Source organism: Camelus bactrianus, chromosome 21, assembly GCF_048773025.1.
Source record: "Camelus bactrianus isolate YW-2024 breed Bactrian camel chromosome 21, ASM4877302v1, whole genome shotgun sequence".
Classification (NCBI taxonomy): Eukaryota; Metazoa; Chordata; class Mammalia; order Artiodactyla; family Camelidae; genus Camelus; species Camelus bactrianus.
In genome coordinates, this window is record NC_133559.1 from 13,650,227 (window position 1) to 13,670,829 (window position 20,603).

A 20,603-nucleotide genomic window follows, 5' to 3' on the forward strand; every position below is an offset into this window, starting at 1 on the left:
CCTCTCTCCCCCTCCTTCCCACATCTCCCCCTCTGTCCTTTAACCTCCGTCTCCTCTCTGTTCCACTCTCCCTTCCTCTCCACACACACGTGAATTAATTGGAACTGAGATTGTACTGTCAAAGAAAGAGAAACTGGATATGGGAGATGATTCCAAAAGGGAAATTTGGGAAACGTCTTGGAGGAGACTAACTTGGAGCAGAAAATTTATTAAGTTATTAAACCGTGGAAGGTTTTAGAAACCGAGCAGAAAAACTTGAATTTGATGTGACGGGAAGAGCAAGTAATTAAAGTATTTTTGTAAAGATGTTACATGATGCATTTGGTGTTTTATACGGATTAATTTGATAGCAGAGCATGCAAGACTTTAAGAAGAGAGGGATGTGCAATAATAACTTATGAAGATATTTTATGTGTCTTTATCATGATAGAGGTATCTGATCCAGATATAGCTTCTTTTGGAAATTTGACTTTTTCTGCAGCCTTTCTTTGGGCAAGTCTTTTTATCAAAGACTTTTAAATCTTTGACTTAGGTGAAAATATAGAATGCATATTTATGTTACAAAGAACATATATAAGGTGTCAGAATCTGGATTCAAAAAGATTCTGGCTGTAGAATGAGAACTTAGAATTACAGAATTCAGTAATAGGAAATGCAAATCCTTGCTAAAGGTTCATATCATCAATTATGAAAGAAGAACATGGAGAAGTCCTGGCTTGATATCATATCACTGGGCTACACTGAAGAAGTTCTGGGAGTTTCAGTCGATCACATATGTATATTTGTCAGTGTTACCGTAGCACGGGATCGACAATGACCATTGCCAACTGTATTAATATTCTGCCCTAGGCAGACCCTGTCTGGAGTGTTGTGTTCAATTTGAGCATTACATTTTAAGAATATATTGACAAAAAAGTTTTAGAAGAAAGTGGGTGGAATGGGGGGGTAGAGTATAACAAGGTCGTATGAAGAGTGGCTATTAAATTATACACACCTTAGACAAGAGAGGGCTAAATAAATGTGATGGCTTTTTCACGTTTTTGAAAGTGGAGTCATGTAAACGGGGATTAATATAGTCTATGTAGTTGCCATGACTAGAAAAAGGACGAGTAGGTAAGGGTTACAGTAAACAGATTTCTACACAGTATGAGGAAGAGCTAACTGATTATTAGAGCCATACGAAGGTAGAAAAAAGTGTCACCTTGAGACTTAGTGAATTCTGTGATGTTTGTAAGTGTTCAAGCAGAACTGGGAAGTTACTTGTTAATCATCTTTTAGAATGGCTTCCAACATTTGTCAGAGTTTAGGCAAGTAGCTGAAGTTGCTTTTTAATCCTAACATATTAGGAGCCTAAAGAAATAGATCTCCAGAATTGTGGGTCATTTCGGTTTGTTTGCAAAATTGAATAAATTCACATTGGATTCCTGGGATCCCACTGCTTCCCTAGGGAGTAGGGGACCCGTAGGTGATAAACCAAGTGTTGTTAGCTGAGTGGCTTCTACTGCTGCTGCTTCTTCTGTTACTACTGCTATTCTGCTGGGAACAGCTAAAGATAGGAAGAAAACGAAAGTGTCTTAACTCACCGGGAGCTCACAGTGTAGTGCCAGAGTTCTGTAAACATTATCACAATGCACTGTGGCAAGTATTATAACAGAGTCCAGTGCTAGTCTAGGGTGGGATTTCCTAACCTCAGCATTATTGGCATTTTGAACTGAATAATTCTTTGGTGTTGGGTGTCTGGCGTACTGGCGTATGCATTGCAGGATGTTTAGCAGCATGTTGGGTCTGCTCCCACTGGATTCCAGTAGCATCCGCCTCTAGTATGACAACCCAAGGGGTCTCCAATGTGAGAACTGCTGCTCCAGGGGAACACAGGTGGGACTATCTCACTGTCTGAGGATGTTAGGGGAAGTGGTTTCTTGTTTTATTTATTTATTTTTTAAGTTCTCTCTCTGGTGATTGGAATTCCTGCCAATTACAACTATTCTATTCTTACTCTTATTTTTTTTCTGTTCTTACTTACATCTGAAACCTTATTCATCATCTCACTGTGTGTACATTGAGTAGAATGTCAGAGTACAGTTTTATTATTTGCCCTATATTGCTATTGTTTGTATATAGATTCTGCTGATAGTGTTGCCTATATATCTTGCTTTGAGGATTAATTCTCAGGGTAGATCTTATTATTAAACTCTGTGTCTCCCAAATTTAAAAAAGAGAAGCATGGTTCATTTCCGTTCAACCTAAGTCTTCTCCCATGTTAAGGAAAACAGCATTAGGAAAATGAGAAGATGACTGTGTTGCTTTCGACTAGAAGTTATTTCAGGAAATATGTGTGTGTATTTGTTTTTAATGTTACCTTACTAGGATATTTGATTATTTGATGATAGTTAACTTTACTATGAATATAGTTCAACCTTGGCTTGTTAATTTTGTCCTTAAATTTGTCAGCTTCCAGATAATGAGAATTGCTGGTTGTGCCATGTTTCTGATCTTTGTTTTTAATTCCTTCAGACTAGCAGGAGACTCCGAAGATGGAAACTTTGTCTTTCCCCAGATATAATGCAGCTGAGATTGTGGTTCATATTCGAAACAAAATCTTAACAGGAGCTGATGGTAAAAACCTCTCCAAGAATGATCTTTCTCCAAATCCCAGGGTAACATGCCGTTGTGTTTGTCTGTGGTTGATGTTATTTGAAAAGAAATTAAACTACTAGGTCTATAGCATGTGGAGACGGGACTGTATTTTACTATTTGACATAGGCTAGCGATTTTAATCCAGAGAAAATCTCTCACCTAGTGTAATTTAAAAATAACATTAAGTTTTTATGTGGGGCAGCTTCTACATTCACATTAGGGATTCAAATCTTTAATATAGTTGTTTTCTTCAAAAAAAAAAAAAGGCTTCTAAACCATAGACATATTAAAATATATTAAATTTTTTTATTATTATTGGAATAGTGGTCTGAGGGCACCATTTATTGGTACAGCATAAAGAAACTTACTCTAGGTGGTTTCCAATCACAAAAGTGCTTACAGTCTTCTTTAGAAGCTTACAGACTAATTTTCTTGCATTATGTCCCAAGGGAGAATTGACTTGTTTTGACAGACATTGTTCTTTATATCTTTAGTTATTAAATGCAAAAATGAACTATTTATGTGTCACAGAAAATCCCAAAGTCTCCTTCCAGTTTCCTGTGTTCATTTTGAAGTGGTAACATAATAAAACATGTTTAGTGATGTAGAACTAAAACTATTTGATCTCAGTGCCTCTTTAAGTTTTAAAATGGAATAACATCAGACTAAAGAAGCTTGTATACAAATCAGAAGAGGTTCTGTGGGCTAGTATTAGGGAATCACTGATTTAGAAGATAAAACTTAAAAATCTCCTATTATCCTATTAAATTTAAACCTCCTGGGTCATAGTATTCACTTAAACTTTAACATCTAACTCATCTTAACCTTAACATCTGAGGCATCAAACAAGGTTTCCCAAGATCTTTTTTAAAAAAGTACACCTTCAGTGTGCCATTTTTGCCACATGCCTGACAACGTGTTTTGAAAGACTAACTCTTTTTCCATTTCCCAATGTGGATGGATTACCTGGATTGGGTTTGAATATACTTGCTATCATTCGTCTGTAAGCTTAAACAACTGATCTCATTGGCTATTTATTACATATGATCAAGCTGATAAGTATATAAGTTGCTTCAAAATTTGGAAAAATTAGGAAGTACTTCAAGGGAAGTGGAGTAATTTTGTCACCCTTTTCTTCTTTGTGTCTGTTGCCTGCAGTGCTGGACAGTAGTGGTGGTAGTGATGCAGCAGAGTGTTAAAAGTTATTTTTCTCTTGCAGCCTGAAGTCTTGCACATGATCTACATGAGAGCTTTACAAATAGTATATGGAATTCGACTGGAGCATTTTTACATGGTGGGTTTCAGATGAGGAACAGAATGTTCTTTTGCTGCGTTTCTCCTGCTCACATTGTGTACTGTTTTCAGGACAGGAAGTTCTTGACTTCACTTTTCACAAAATCAAAGGCTTATATAAAATTAATGTCACTTATAAGAGAATCTTGGGCATAATAAAGGTATATGTTGATAGCTTTAGTAAGAAGAAAACTATAGTAAAAGAGACAAATTACTGATGCTATGCAGTTATTCGCAGATTTATAGGTTTGTCCACAGAGGCTGTAATAAGCAACAGCAAAGTTTTCACAGATACTGTTCTCTTCTCAGAATGGACCCCAAATTAGAGTAGGAGATGTGCACTGAGATTAAAACAGTTGAAATAAAGCAGTTGAGCTTTTAGCAAACTAAGTATTTCTAGGAGGAAGATCATTTTCTTAATCTTTTTTTTGCTAAAATCAGGGCATCATCTGAAGATGCACTGGAAGTGTAATATCTGTAGAATCTCACCAATATTACATATTATTTAAAAATCAAAGGCTTTGCTACTTATTTGCTGTGAAACCTTGCTAAGTTAATTTCTTGGTCTATAAAATAGGGGTAGTACTCTGTCTTAGCGTTGATATAAAAATGAAGAGAACATATTTAAAACGCTTAGCATAGTACCTGATATTTAGTAAATGCTAACCATTATCCCTTTAGTTTTTCACTCATTTAAAAAGTCTTTATTGAGCACCCACTGTGAACCTAGCATTATTAATATTAATGACAACTCTATAGTTTTGTGCTAGGATCTGTGTTGTTTGTTTTTATATTGATAAGTTAATACATTTTGATTTTAATCTATGACTAAGGTTTTTTGAGGTTGAAGATTTTTCTTTTTTCTGATCAATGTCTAACTTGGATTTTGCGATTTATTACATGTAGATGCCAGTGAACTCTGAAGTCATGTACCCACACATAATGGAAGGCTTCTTACCAGTCAGCAATTTGTTTATTCATCTGTGAGTAGAGTCATGATTTTCTTTGTTCACTTTTGTATTTACATTACATTAAGCTTTCTTAATAATGTAATTTTCTTTGGGAAGGAGTTTCTACCATTTTTCTTTCCACTCTATTCCATAAATATTCAAAATTATACATTGTCAGCAAACATACCTGCGTTCACCTGTGGCACTTTCAATTCTGCTTTCTATTGATATATTAAGAAGTTGTGAGTTAAAACTGTTGGAGGGTTTTACATTCTTGAAGAGTCCTAGTACCTCCAAGAGTGTGTGTTGTTTACTAGAATCTGTAACTATACGTTGGTGTTAGATGAATACTTGTATAATACACAGAAAGACCAGATTTTAGTGATATAGGATTATGTATTGTCGTAGACTTCTGACTTGGTCCTTTGACATTGAGAAATATATCCAGAAATGTTCTTGAAAATAAAACGTTTATGTCCTTTGGCTTTGTAGTAATTCACAATACACTTCTCAATATTCTTCCTCCGTTTCATCTTCAAGGGACTCGTTTCTGCCCATCTGCCGGGTGAATGACTTTGAGATTGCTGATATTCTGTATCCAAGTAAGTGAGAATTTAAAAGGAATTTTAATGTTTAGTTTCAATCTAACATTTTACCTTTCCATCAATAAATGTTTAAAAAAAAAAGACTTCAAAGAAATTGGATCTAGAAAGTGTATCTAATCCTCAAGGATGTTTTTTTTTTATATCCTATTATTGGAACTTTTTTCCTTTGTAAAGCCACAGAAAAGCTGTTTTTCTGATTGGTTTTTCTTAACTCCTTACACTGGAAAAATTCCCTGTAAATCAGAATATGAATACAAATAATACACAAGCTTGGTGTTTCATAGTTGGATAGTGGCTTCATCATACCACTTTTATCAAATGTAATAATTACTTTTTACCATGAAGAAAATACCTTTTAGCGCTGATAATAGTCACGTTATCTTAAAATGTAAAATTCTCCTAACTTTGTGTCAATTAATTCGTTTGACTGATTCATTTGATATTTGTACATCAGATTATTTCATGTTGCAAGATACTTATTGTGCTATTTAAAAATTTGTTTTTTATCCTCTTTTGGATCTCCTGCTTTTGTTGTTGTTGTTGTTTATTGTCATATAATTTACTCAAAATGAAAGTTCACTGATTTTAAATGCATAGTTGAATAAATCTTAACAAATGTATGTAGTTGTATAACCACGGCCACATCGTGATCCCCGAACGTTCCCCCATAACTCTTCATAGTCAGTTACCTTTGGTGATCTCCTTTTACCTGCAGCCACTGATCTGCTTTCTATCACGGTAATTTTTTGACTTCTCAGAACTTCATGTAAATGAAATCACACAGTCCTTAGTCTTTTGTGTCTGGCTTCTTAACTTAGCATAAGGCCTTTTGAGATTTGTCTGTTATTGCATTTATTAATACTTAATTTCTTTCACTTTGGAGTAGTATTCTGTTGTAAGTATATACCACAATTTGTTAATCCATTGTCCAGTTGAAAGACATTTGAATTGTTTCCATTTTTTGACCATGATGAACAAAGTTGTTGTGAACATTAACACACAAATCTTTCTATGTATACGTGTTTTCATTTCTCTGGGTAAATATTAGAAGTAGAAATGCTGGTTCATGTAGTAAGTACATGCTTAATTTCTTGAAAAACTGCCAAATTCTTTTTCAAAGTGGCTATATCATAAAGTGCCTGCATTATTACCCGCAGTATGCGATAGTTTCAATTGCTCCACATCCTCCCTGGACTTGATATTGTAAGGTTTAATTTAAGACATGCTAGAGGCTGTCTAGGTGTGTCTCACGATTTTAATTTATATTTCCCTGATGACTAGATAACAATAAGCATATTTTCATATGCTTATTTGCTATCCATATATCTTAGATGAAGTGTATATTTGAATCATTTGCCTACTTTTTAAAAATTGAATTGTCTTATTGAGTTGGAAGCCTTCTTCAGATATTTTGGAAACAAGTAGTTTATCAGATACATGTTATGTAAATATTTTCTGTTAGTCTGTTACTTGCCTTTTCAATTTCATAACTGTCTTTTCAAAAACAAAATATATTTAATTTTAAGGATTCTAGTTGATCAACTTTTTTCTTCTATCATTCATGAAACTATTTTTTTTGTTTTATTTTATCAAGGAATCTTGTCCTCAGGGACAAGATTTACTCTTATATTTTGCTATACGCATATCGTAGTTTCAGCTTTTATTATTTAGTGCTTGAATTTTTACATGTCATTAAAGGTTCTTTTTTTTTTTTAATGCATATGGTTATCAAATTATTCTAGGGCCACTCCTTGAAAAGATTATCATCCATTCCCCGTTGAATTACCTTGGCACTTTTTGTCAAAAGTAATTAATCAACCACTACACATCTATTAGAATGGCAAAAATCCAAAACACGGACAGTACAGAATGCTAATAAGGATATGGAGCAACGGGAACTCTCATTCATTGCTGGTGGGAGTGCAGAATGATACAGCTACCTCAGAAGGCGGTTTGTCAGTTTCTTACAAAACTAAATGTTTTCTTACTGTACAATCCAATAGTCATGCTCCTTGGTATTTACCCGAACATGTTGAAAGCTTATATCCACACAAAAACCTGCACACAGATCTTTATTGCAGCTTTACTCATAATTGGCAAAACTTAGAAACAACCAAGATATCCTTTCATAGATGAATGGGTAAATAAATAAGTACATCAGGGCAGTGGAATATTATTTAGTGCTATAAGGAAATGAACTATGAAGCAATGAAAAGACTTCCAGGAATCTTAAACACGTATTGCTAAGTTTAAGAAGCTGATCTGCAAAAGCTATTTACAATACCATTCCAATTATATGACAATCTGGAAAAGGCAAAACTTAGGGAGATAGTAAAAAGATCATTGTTTTCCAGGGGTTGGGGGGAGGGAAGAATGGAATGCCAGGGCCCAGAGGATTTTTAGGGCAGTGAATCTGTCTAAAATGGTGGATACATATCATTATTCATTTGTCAAAACTCATAGAAAATGCAACCTCAGGAGTGAACCCTAATGTGAACTGTGGACTTTGGGTGGTAATGATGTGTCAGTGTAGGTTCATCTTTTGTAACAAATGTACCACTCAGGTGGGGGTTGTTAATAGTGGAGTAGGCTATGCATGTATGGGGGACAGAGTATATGGAAACTCTACTTTCTGCTCAGTTTTTCTGTGAACCTAAATCTACTCTAAAAATTCTACTTTAAAAAGAGAAATATGCTCATACTCATATATATACACACACACACACACACACACACACACATATGTATGTATATATATGTGTGTGTATTTCTGGCTTCACTCTTCTGCTCCATTGATCCGTATGTCTCTTCACACCAACCATACTACCTTGATTACTTTAGCTTTATAGTAAGTCTTGAAATCAGTTGGTGTAAGTCCTATAACTTTGTTCTCTTTTTCAAAATGCTTTTAATTATCCTGATCCTTTTGCATTTCCATATAAACTTTAGAATCAACTTGGTCACTTTCATACCTGCCCCCTCCTCACCATGGAATTTTGACTGAGATTACTTTGAATGTATAGTTCACTTGAATAATTGACAACTTGATAATATTGAGTCTTCTAATCCATGTGTATATCTCCATTTATTTAAGTTGTCTTTAATTTTTCACAATGTTTTATAATTTTCAGAGTATAAGTCTTATATACATTTTATTAAACTTATCCCTAAGTACTTCAAATTTTTAATGATATTGTACATTTCTTTAGTTGAATTTCTGATTGATTGGTTAGTGCTAGTGTAGAGAAACAATTGATTTTTATATATTGATCTCATTTCTAGTAGATTTTTTTTTGTAGATTCCTTAGGGTTTTCTACATTGGCAGCCATTATTTGAGAACAAAGACTTTTCCAGTCTAGATGTATTTTGTCTTTTTCTTTCCTTCTGCAGTGGCTAGGACTTCTAGTGTAATGTTGAATTAAACTGTTGAGAGCAGGCATCATTATCTTGTTCCCAGTCTCAAGGGGAAAGCATTCTGGCTTTCATCAGTAAGGATAATGTTAGTTTATAGGGTTTCCTTAGATGGCCTTTATCAGGATAAGGAACTTCTATTCCTAGTTGTGTCATGAATGGGTGTTGACTTCTGTTAAATTCTGTTTTTGCATTTAGTGGGAAAATCATGTGGTTTTCTCTTTTTCGGTCTAGTGGATTATGTTTGATTTTTGAATGTTAAACCAATTTTGTTGTATTCAGTATGAACCCCATTTGGTTATGATACATTATGTGTTTTTAATAGATTAATGGATTTGATTTGCTAATGTTTTGTTGTGTGTTTTTTGTGATGATGTTCATGAGGGATATTGGTCTGTAATGTCACTGCAGTGACAGATTTGGATTATCAGGGTGTTGCTGACCTCTTAGGATGAGTTTAGAAAGATTCCCTCTTTCATTTCCAGGAACAGTTTTATAAAATTTGTATTTCTTAAATGTTTGGTAGAATTCACCAGTGAATCTGTGTAGGATGGTGTTTTTTTCTGTGGGAAGGTTTTAAATTAATTCATTTTAATAAATAAAGGGCTACTCTGGTTGTTTATTGCCAGAGTTCCTGAGTGAGTCTTTGTAGTTTACCTTTTTCAGCGAGTTTACCCATTTCATTTAAATGGGCAAATTTATTTACATAAAGTTGTTTATAATTTTCCTGTATCATTTTCGTAGTCTTTGGGGTCAGTAGTGATGTCCCCTTTCTGATTTTGACATTAGTAATTTGTTTCTTCACCCTTTTATTTTCCCCTGATCAGTTTGTTTTCTGTTTTATTGAGTTTGTGCTCATTGTTATTTCTTGTTATTTCATGCTTGCTTTGGGTTTGTTCTTCTCTTTTTTCTTCCAAGTTTTTTAAAGGTAGAAGCTGAGGACATCAATTTGAGACCTTCTTTCCTAATGTAAGTGTTTAGTGCTATGAATTTCCATTTTGCCCTGCTTCAGCTGCATCCCACAAACTGATTATAGATGGTTTCTTGTGTGTGTGTGTGCATGTGTGTGTGTGTGTGTGTGTTTGAGTGCACATGTGCACATGCATTTTGGATTAAAATTTAAGCTCATCTTCAGTAGGTTAGTCTATGGTCTTCTTTTGCTTCTGGGATTGAGGCCACATCCCTCCTGAGGTATATTTAGCTTTTGACAGTTATTCCAGGGTTAATATTGGCTAAAGATCACTTTTTAATCTTAATTCCTAATTTTGGTAGTTCTTGGATCACGTATATAGTTTAATTTAGACTAAAAATCCATATGGCGATAGGCCCAAGGTTCAGAATTCTCAGGGGAGATTATTTCCTCACTAGAGACAAGGCTGAGACAGTAGTAGCTTTGCCATTTCCCTGTGGTGGTATGAGAGATTTTTCTTTCTCTGATCTACCATTTCACGAAGGATGTAGCCTCTCTAGAGTCCCACTTCTTGTAGGGATCTCAACTCCAATTACCTGTGTCATGTGGGTCCAAGGCATCATCAGCTGTTTGTAAATGGAAGTTAATCATCCAGACCATTTGCTTACTCAGCCTGGAGTTACTGTCTCTTGGTTCTCTGCATGTCTGGCTGTTTTTACTAAGACTCTTTATCACAAGCTTTCAGCAGTTTGATTATAATGTGCCTTCTGAGGACTTTCTGTTTGATTTTTCCCCTTACTTAGATTTGCTCACTTCCTTGGATATGTTCATAGTTTCTATCAAATGTGGGAAATACTCAGCTATTTTATAGAAGGTTTTCATCCATTCCTTTTTTTGGACTCCAGTTACACATTTGTTGTGTCGCTTGATTTTGTCCCTCTGCTCTTGGGAACTCTGTTCATTTTTTCCCTCTGGCCTTCACTTTAGACGCTTTTGTTGCTGTGTCTTCAATTTCACTAGCCCTTTCGTCTGTAGGTCTGATCTGCTATTAAGCCTCTACAGTGTATTTTTCATTTTAGATGTTTTATTTTTCAGTTGTAAAAGTTGGATTCAGGTCTTTGTAAAACATCCTTTCTCACCTTATAATGCTGATTCTTTTTTTCTACCTTCTTGAACAAGTGGAATATATTTATAGAATATGTTTATAAAGGCTGAATCAGGAAGAGCTTTAATAAATTCTGGTTGCTTTGGTCTCTCTAAACTCTAAACTTTATCTTCATGACTCAGCAAAACCCATGAGTTCTGTTTGTGTTCTCCCTCCCTGCAGCACAACCTGAAAATTCTCGTAAGTGGTAGGCTGGTACGTTAATAGGGTTCACCTCATTTATTTCTCTTGGGGACTGCTGTCATATATTGCCTGTTGTTCAGTGTCCACAGTGTGTTGCTTTATATATTTTTTTCTGGTTTTCTGGTTGTCTAAGATGGGTTAGTAAATCTGGGCCCTATTGTTCTCATGGGCAAAAGTGGTTTCTATTTTTTTTTTTTTTTTTTTGATTATTGATGCTAAGATAATTCTGATCTTTAAGTTAGGGCAGATATCCTGCACTGTGGTTAACTGGCATACACACATTTTTATTCTATATAGTATGAGCAGAATATATGGTGGGAGAAGATGAATTTTCATTTTTATGTTACATGGTTTCGAAGCTTTATTGAAAGAGCATTGCTTTCTATTTTAGAAGCAAAACGGACAAGTCGATTTTTAAGTGGCATCATCAACTTCATTCACTTCAGAGAAGCATGCCGTGAGACCTATATGGAGTTTCTTTGGCAATATGTAAGCTTCAAGTATATTGTGGGTCACATACCTGATCAGTAACATCATTTTGAACTACTAATCTGTTTTGAAATCGTTGTCACAGATACCTAATTGTTTTATGGACATTAGGATCAAATTTATATATTATATGAATTGCAGATTTTTAGTAAGCTTATCTGAGAGTGAGATTTTCTTCTTTATTTGGCATCATTAGGGAGAGGTTGGACTTTTTTGTTTTAATCTCGTAGCTGAGACTCCTTTTCCTATGTTAGGAAATGCAAGAGAGGAGCATAGTGATAACCATATTTTTTTTCTTTGAAGTTTGATAGATAATGTAGTGTTCTTCAAATTATTAAGGTGTTCGAGGTTTATATTTGCTTTCTAAATAATGGCCTAATTAAGTGTTTTGTTTTGTTTATCATGCTTGCCCAGCATTGCATTATAAGATTCAGTCCAAGTAAATCACTTTCACAGATAGAAACTCATTTTGTCAACAGTTTAGAGAATTTGTAAGACTATGGGTCATCTGTGTGACCTGTTCCCACCTGTCCTCAGTTTTGGGGTACCATACTTTTAGAAAAGCACCCAAGTCACACTAGAGTGCTAGGACTTAAGCAGCTGAGCTATATGGAGAACTACAGCCTTATTCAAATTACATTAAGCTTATACCCCTGAACATCACATACTCTCCAAAACTTACACTTGTCTGTGCCAGCACATACAAACACACGATTTTGCTTCGCTAATTTCTCATTTTTTAAGACACAGCTCACACATCTGTCATTTCTGTGAAACCCTCTGTGACGCTCCTTTGCCCAAGTTGGATTGGATGTCATTGTATTCAGTCCTGTAACAAGCTGTTTTGTAGTTTTATATTTGTTTTTCTGACTCTTCAAGGAGATTGAACTACTTAAGCCCAGGAATTGTAAGTTAGTCCTTTCTTGGGAATTTTTCCCGGTACTTAGCATAATGCCTAACTGTGCTAAGAACTCTACATTTGTGTGTTGAGTACGTAAAGAAATTCCTAATTCACTTATGATGCCTGATTCTTTCTTAAATTTCTTAGTTCTGATGGTGAAAGTTGTAGAGTGAGTAAGCATTTCGCAGCCTGTACTGGTAGATATTTTAAAAAATACTTCACTGATTATATTGAAAAACACTAACATGGAATTATTAAAATTGCTTTAATAGAAATCTTCTGTGGACAAATTGCAGCAGTTAAATACTGCTCATCAGGAGGCGTTAATGAAATTGGAGAGACTTGAGTAAGTAGGAGGTTTACAAATAAAACAAATGCAATTTCAAAATGCAAACTGAACGTAAGTAGTATTTTACAACCTATAGTTTACTGTTTTATCTTCCTTACTAACTAGCAGAGTATTTAAGTTTACCTTTTCTGGAAAAGAAAAGCTAGTTTTTCTTCTTTCTCTTAATGCATAATGCATTCTTTGACCTTTTTGTTGTTGTTGTTGTTGTTGTTAGCGCATTAGCCAGCGATGTTTAAAGCCGTTAACTGACTCTCCCAAATTATATCTGGAGGTATTATCTTATGTACCTGAGTAATAACTGACCGGATTCTCTTTCTTCCTTCAGATCGGTTAATTCTGTTAACATTTTTATTCCTTCAACAGAGGTTTTCTTTGTTTTGTTTTGACTCAAAGGAGAAAGAATCATTTGAGGGCTATGATTTCTTGGCCTTATATATATTGATTTTGAACAGAAGAACTTTTTATCCCTTCTAATTTGTTGATGTCTTTGGGTTTATCTATTTTAGGTGAGATCTTTTTTCAGCCAGCCTTGGCGTAAATTGCCTTTAGAGACAACAGTAAGCTGAAAAGACTGGGAAAAGGAGTTAGATATTAAAATTTAACATGGTAAATTTACCATAAACCAAGTCAAAAGAGAAGTGACAGACTGGGAGAGAATATTTGCTACATATGCAGCAGAGCATTACCATCTCTAATAACAAAGCCTAGTATTCCTAATACACAGAGATCCCCTACAGACTGACAGGAAGGAAGATAACAGAAAAATGGGCAAAGGCTATAAATAGGGACTTTACAGAGGAAGAAGGGCAGATAGCTCATTAAAAACATGTAAAGACTGTTAAGCTCGCTAGCAGTTAGGAAAGTGAAAATTAAAATAACAATTCTATACTATGTTTCAAAAACTAAAGTTGAGAACGTTCATAAGGAAGAGACTAGAATGTGTGTAAGTGCTCTTGGGAAGGATTAGCAGAGCACAAGAAGTGGGTGATGCGGGAGGGGGCTGTGGGGAGAGGAGGGCCCTGGCAGAGGTGGGGAAATCAGCACTGAGAGTAAGAGTGGACTTGGGAGGGGTAGGTGTGCGCACAGATGAGTCAGTGCATAGGTTTGGTGGCAGGAAATTGAAGGAACTCATCTGATGTTTATTTTCTCTGGGTACCAGGGGCCAGTTCATCAATTTAAAATCGCTGTCATGTGGAAGGATAGGAATTCAGAAACATGAGAGCAGATGGCTTTTTTCACTTAAGTTATTGGAGGGCAGAGACTTTTTTTTGGCCATTCAAGGTTAAGAACCTGATGTGTGTAATTTTAATCTATTTTGCTGTGTTTAGCTCTGTTCCGGTTGAAGAGCAAGCAGAGTTCAAGCAGCTTTCAGATGACATTCAGGAGCTGCAGCAGTCGCTGAATCAAGAGTTTCGTCAAAAAACGGTATCTGTTGTTAGACACCTTAAACTTTTTCGAAAAGGTTTCTTTGTAGATGTGGAGGGTCTAAGAGCACATTACTTTCAATTATTAAAGAAATAGAGAATATCACTGTGTCCGCTTTTGCCCCTTATAATGGATATATACTTCTGTCATCCAGGTCAAACCATGATTATTTCTTTATGTTGTCGAAGTTATACGCTGTCTTGTTGACTAGAATTTTTTACGATTTTTCTGTGTCTAATCCTGATGTTTTCAAACTGTGCATTGAGGCACCCTGGATGCTGCAGCAAACCCTCAGGGGTGCTTCAGGAGATTTTAAATTTTAAAGGGAAACAAGGGCATTCAGCATTATCAGACACTGCTTCAACTTCTAGCTCGAGGAATTTCACAGTTTCAATGTTAACTCATGTTACCTTCCTTTCGTGTCTTTGTGAACCTGGGGCTTTGACATTTGCTATGATAAAAAGCAAATGTTATGTGAAAATCATCATGCAACAGGAAATGAGAATTGTCTGGGTCCAGTGATTCTAAGATTTGTGAATTTGTGCTGTGCCCAGTTTATGCAGTACACACATCCAATTGGAAGTAGTTGTGGCTGTTTAAAAATAAAATAAAAATGTTATTTTTCTTTCAGTTTGTGTGTTTTACTTTTTCAAAGGGCTGCTAAGCTGTTAAGACATAAGTCCTTGCCCAGTTGTTTGGATTTAACTACTTAACAAAGGGGCTGTTAGGTGCTTCTTTTGGCCGTAGGGTCATCACGAACAGAGAAAGTTTGAGAATATCTGGTCTAGTCCGTTTAAGTCCTCTCCTTTGTTACTTTTATTTTATGAGAAAGCATTGAGTGGCTAAATTTAAATCTGTCTTGAACCATTCTAAAGCAGCTGTTTGTTTTTTTACTTAGATAGTGCTTCAAGAGGGAAATTCCCAGAAGAAGTCAGATATTTCAGAGAAAACCAAGCGTTTGGTAAGCATCTTTTCATTTAACTAGCATTTAAGGTTTGAATCTTTTTGTGGAGGAGTATTTTAACTCTGTGTTATTGTCAAATGTTTCTCTCTTTTTCCCTTAAAATGAAACTAATTCAAATTTTTAAAATTTAAATATAATGGGTGACTGTTATTTTAAAAAATATGTAAATGCAGACGTGTACGGTGGAAGTGAAAATCACCTGAAAGCTCACTGCACAATCAGCAACATGTCATCGGTTACATTTCTCTGCAAATGTGCCAGTACGTGTGTACTTTTACATAAGTGATACTATACTCTGCATGTCTCAAGCCTGCTTTTTTTTTTTCACTTTACAATATGGTATAAATAGTTACAATGTCATTATAGACCCTCATTTTCATAACTGCATGTGGTTGTGCGTTCTATGATGGACCTTAATGTAGATCCTTTTAGTGTCCTGACAGACAATCACATTGCTTCTAATTTCTTTTGCTGTTGAACAATAGTGTGTGTGTGCTACACGCCTACACATGTGCATATATATTTGTGCACCAGGATGATGTTTATCTTCAGGTGGATTCCTAAATGTAGGATTTCTGGGTTAAAGGGAATCACACTTAAATTTGGCACACACTGTCAAGCTGACTTCTAAAAGATACCAATTTGCACTCCTACCAATAGAATGTGAGAGTATTCCTTTTACTACATCTTTGTCAAAATTGATGTTTTTATGTTTTCTTTTTCTTTTTTTCTTTGTTACTCTTATAGGAAAAAAACCCCTCATTTTAATTTTGATTTTTTTTTTTCAAAGTGATTTTGACCACCTTATTCAGTGGCTTGTTACTATTTTTCACTTTGTGAACTACCTGTTTATGTTTCTTGTGTATTTTTTTTTAACTCTATGAATTAGGGTTATTAATTTTATTTGTCTTTCAAATTTATCTTTTTTTCCTGTTAGAAGGTTTATGTTTTTATTTAGTATAATTTCTAAATATAGCCTTCATGGTTTTGGCTTTAATTCCATACATGGAAAGATCTGCCTTTATTCATTTCTCTCTGTTCCAATCTATATTAAAACAAAATCACTTTGTAGTTATAATATCAAATTTAGACTTTTTGTAAAGGGAAGGAAAATGATGAAAGTCAATGCTAATGAAAGGAAAATGATCTTTAATTTTGTAGGGCATTAAAAGAATAGGTAATGTCATGGTTTGCTAAATTTTAAGAGTAAAATAACAAATATATTGTTTTAGACATTCAGCTTTGGTCTCTGAGTTAGTTGATCAAAAAGTAAAAACTTTAAAAAAATTTTAGTTAAAAATAATTTACACAAACTACACAAACCATACAGTAATACACTCCTGTTATAAAATATTCAAATGACACACACACACTCACACACATACATACATATACATACATAGAGAGAGAGAGAGAGAGAGAGAGAGAGAGAGAGAGAGAGATGAAGGGCCCTCTCCCCTCTCTTCTTAGCCCACTAGAGGTTACACCTTTCCAGTCCTTTTTCTGTGCTGCTACGTGCACATTTATAGGTTTATATAGTCATTTGTTGCTATTTTGTTATGCTGTTTTCATAGGGACAGGTTTGTGTTCTATGGAGATCAGTGAATTTATTCTTATTCTTAAATTTTTTGGCAGTCTTTCCTTCATCAGTACATAGAGTTATAGGGTGTCCCAAAATAATGTAAATGTAATTTTATCAACTAATACTTGGGAAGGAATTTCTTTTTACATAATTTTAGATGTACAGAAAAGTTTTAAAAGAATTCTCAGATACCCTTCACCTCAGCTCCTAAGTGGTCTGAAGTTGAGGAGCAGGAAGTCTGTTTTAGTTACTAACCATGGATTGAGTACCTTGCCGGTGCTATTACTTTCTCTGGGTTCTGGTGGAGCAGAGCTAACTGTGTACAACCCCAAGTTGCTCATTCAGTTCAGAAACATGTTAAGTGCATAATTATGGTAGTGCATGTACAATAACTATCCTGTTTATAGAAGGAATACAGAGGAAGCAGGAGCAGGCTTTTCAAGGGTTAGTAGAAATTCACACGCAGTACAGGAAGGGGATGATGATACTCAGGAGGACCGTGCTAAGAGGGAGAGATCCCTTGTAATTGTGCAAACATAAGACTGCCTAGTATTACTGGATTGTGGGGTATAGTAGGAAACTGGGGGAAGATGACACTGGAAGGGAGACTCAGAGCTGCATATGAAGGATCTTGCGTGTTGCACTAAGGAGCTTGATCTTTGGCCTATGGACAGATGTGAGCAGTCAGGCAGGGGAGTGGTGTGGTCATAATTTAACTTTACCCCCATTACAGCAAGCATAGACCCGATTTCTTTGTTCTTTTCCATTATTATACTGGCAAATCAGCAGTTTTATTATTATGCCTTACATATAAAAATCTTTTCTCAACAGAATGAACTAAAATTGTCAGTGGTTTCTTTGAAAGAAATACAAGAGGGTTTGAAAACAAAAATTGTGGATTCTCCAGAGAAGCTAAAGAATTATAAAGAAAAAATGAAAGATACAGTCCAGAAGCTTAAAAATTCCAGAGTGAGTTTTCTTTTTATTTTAATGCTCTTCTATCTTTTTTTCTTTTTAGCAACTCTTGTTTAATCATGTGTTAATTTTTTAATTTACAGATTACCTATACATCTCTTCCTCTTTAGCTTTTTGCCCTTGTCTTTAATTTTTAGCTCTTTTCTAAAGTGGATGTAGGGAAACGAAATATAATTTCAGGACATTTGTTAAATTATGCAACTAACTTTTGAGTCTTTGCCCTGGGTGATCAGAACAGAAATGACCTGTCCTCATGAGGCTTAGTTACTTTATTTTAATGGAGAAAAGTATTAGACAATTTTATAATCAGTTATATAATTACAAATTATAATATGTATTAAGAAAAAGTATAGGATGTACGTGTGTAGGGGCCGGAAGTATATAGGAATTCCCGGAACCTTCTATTGAATTTTGCTGTGTACCTAAAACTGCTCTAAAAAATAAAGTCTATTAAAAACACCAAAAAGAGAAACAAACAGACAAATAAAAAAATAGTATAAGGTGCTTTGAAATAGCATAATGAGAGTAGCCTAATTTAGTATTGTGGAAATCAGAGGTGGGGGTGGGAAGGAAGTGGAAATTTATGCTGGCATCTGAAGGATGAACAGAGGTTATCATATAAACTTATACTTGGAAGAGCATTCAAGACGGAAGGAACAGCATACGCAAATTCTATGAGGTAATAGGAGTAAGTTATATTCAAGGAAGAAAGCATGAAGTATAAGGAGAGAGGCATGAAACAATGATGGAAAAATAGGCAACAGGCAGATTATTCAGGGTGCTGGCTTTTATCTTAAGAGCAAGGATGTACCACTGGTTGGTTCAAAGCGGGATGTTGGAACATGGTATGATTTATGTTTAAAAAGATTATGGGTTACTATGGGAGATGGGTTGTGGTAGGGTGGGACGGAAGTAGAAGTGGGTAGACAATTTAGCATCCTTTATGAGGAGGTTTTTAAACCAGTAATTAAAAAAAAAACATTTCTGGTTTGTCTCTGGATTTGTTATTTAGGTCATTCCTGATGATCAGGAATTATCACAGAATAGACAAGGATTACTAGAACAGAAATGAGAGTTCCGAAATAATAAACAATTCTGGTTCAACTGGCTGTTCATCTAGAAGAAAAGGGAGTTGAGTCTACACCTTGTAGCATTTACAAAAATGAATTTTAATTGGATTAAAAATGAAACAAGTTTAGAAATTTTAGGAGAACATTTATATTATCTTGGATGGGATAGAATTTTAAAATTAAGATTGGAAACCCAAAAGCTATAGCAAGAAGTAGACCTGTGCATGTAGTGCATATGACAGATAAAGGGATTATATCCATGACGTGCAAAAATGCAAAATAGTCTTTACAAATTAGTGAGAAAAAGACAACTCAATGGACAAATGAGCAATAATATGATTAAGCATTTCACTGAAGACAAAATCCAACTAGTTAATAAGGTGGGAGGAGGGGTAGGCTACTGGGGAAAGGAAAGAAACCTTTGTATTATGCAGTGCTTATGGTTAACATATGTTCATTTCCTAATTTTAGAAGAATTCATCTCTTTGAAAGAATTAGCTGTAGTAATAGTGATATAATAATAGTTACTAGACAAATGAATAGGAAGATTATAATTGGTAATGTAATTGCCCAGGAGTGATCAGGAGTCGTTTTCAGCATTAGGAGAAATGAACTCCTTTAAAATCGTCATGAATAACCTTCGGAGGGTACTTCAGTGAATGGTTTAGAAAAATTATGGCAGTTCTTCTTCTTTGTTCAAGGATATTTGGCAATTAGGAAGCATAATTAAATGTGCTCAGACACACGACAGTAATACTGCTTTGTTACTGACCTAGAAACTTAATTGTTCCCTGCTCTTAAGCTTTCAGTATTGAGTACAGAAATTGTTTAAGAGCAAACAAATTGACATGCTGCAGTTTCATAAAGATGAGTGTCGAAGTGGTTTCCGTGTTTTTCTTTTTCTTTCAAAGCAAGAAGTGATGGAAAAGTATGAAATCTATCGAGACTCTGTTGACTGCCTGCCTTCTTGTCAGCTGGAGGTGCAGTTATATCAAAAGAAAATACAGGACCTTGCAGACAATAGGGAAAAGTTAACCAGTATCTTAAAGGAGGTTTGTACTATGTGGAATTTTTATGTCTTTACTGTGTAACAGTTTGCTGTAGTCCCTTGGGTTTGCTTTTACTTTCTGTTGCTGTTTTCCTACAGAAAAGCAGGATCTGCAGCGTAATAGATGCGGCACCGTGTATGCTCAGAAATAAAGCGCTGCTCTTTTTAAACATTGCAGTAGCAGACCCATTTTAACGTTCAGATGGAAAGAGTAATAAATTAATTAACATAGCATATTGCCATGTAAATTGTGGGGAAAAGTCATGAAATTTTGAACTTGTTCTAACAGTTGGCAGTGATCTTCTAGTCAGTGAGCAGCAAGTCCCAACGTACTGCCTCGCACTGTAGCCGGGATCTCTAAAGAGACGTAAAGTTTATGGCACCGATCTGCCCTGAATGATGATGGAGAGCTAATGCCGACGGCTTTGAGTCTCTCAGGCTAGAGACTTGGAAATCCTTTTCACTTCTTAACTCTATCATCCTAATCCAGACTGTCCCCGGGATCACTAACATAGCATTTGGTAAAATTTCTTTTTTGAGGAAAGAGAGGGTTAGAAGGTGAGATCGCCTGAGCTGTTCGTCCCCACCTACATACTCCCCTCAACTGCCATCAAGAGTCAGCAAAAAAAGACTGAGATCCACTGC

General features: G+C 35.2%; 1 protein-coding gene across 3 annotated transcripts in view; it reads left to right on the forward strand.

The window, feature by feature from the left end:
• The window catches only part of NUF2 (NUF2 component of NDC80 kinetochore complex), a 28,050-nt gene that overhangs the window by 956 nt on the left and 6,491 nt on the right, over positions 1-20,603 (forward strand). For 2 of the 3 annotated variants that reach the window (XM_010953791.3, XM_045515846.2), the window contains exons 2-11: positions 2,515-2,657; positions 3,857-3,931; positions 4,837-4,913; positions 5,421-5,482; positions 11,547-11,644; positions 12,818-12,891; positions 14,223-14,319; positions 15,218-15,280; positions 17,697-17,834; positions 19,822-19,962. In XM_010953791.3, the coding sequence (XP_010952093.1) occupies positions 2,535-2,657; positions 3,857-3,931; positions 4,837-4,913; positions 5,421-5,482; positions 11,547-11,644; positions 12,818-12,891; positions 14,223-14,319; positions 15,218-15,280; positions 17,697-17,834; positions 19,822-19,962 (948 nt within the window). In that variant the 5' untranslated portion in view covers positions 2,515-2,534. Of the gene's footprint in view, positions 1-2,514; positions 2,658-3,856; positions 3,932-4,836; positions 4,914-5,420; positions 5,483-11,546; positions 11,645-12,817; positions 12,892-14,222; positions 14,320-15,217; positions 15,281-17,696; positions 17,835-19,821; positions 19,963-20,603 lie in introns of those variants that run through there. The other variant, XM_045515847.2, reaches the window with a different exon arrangement.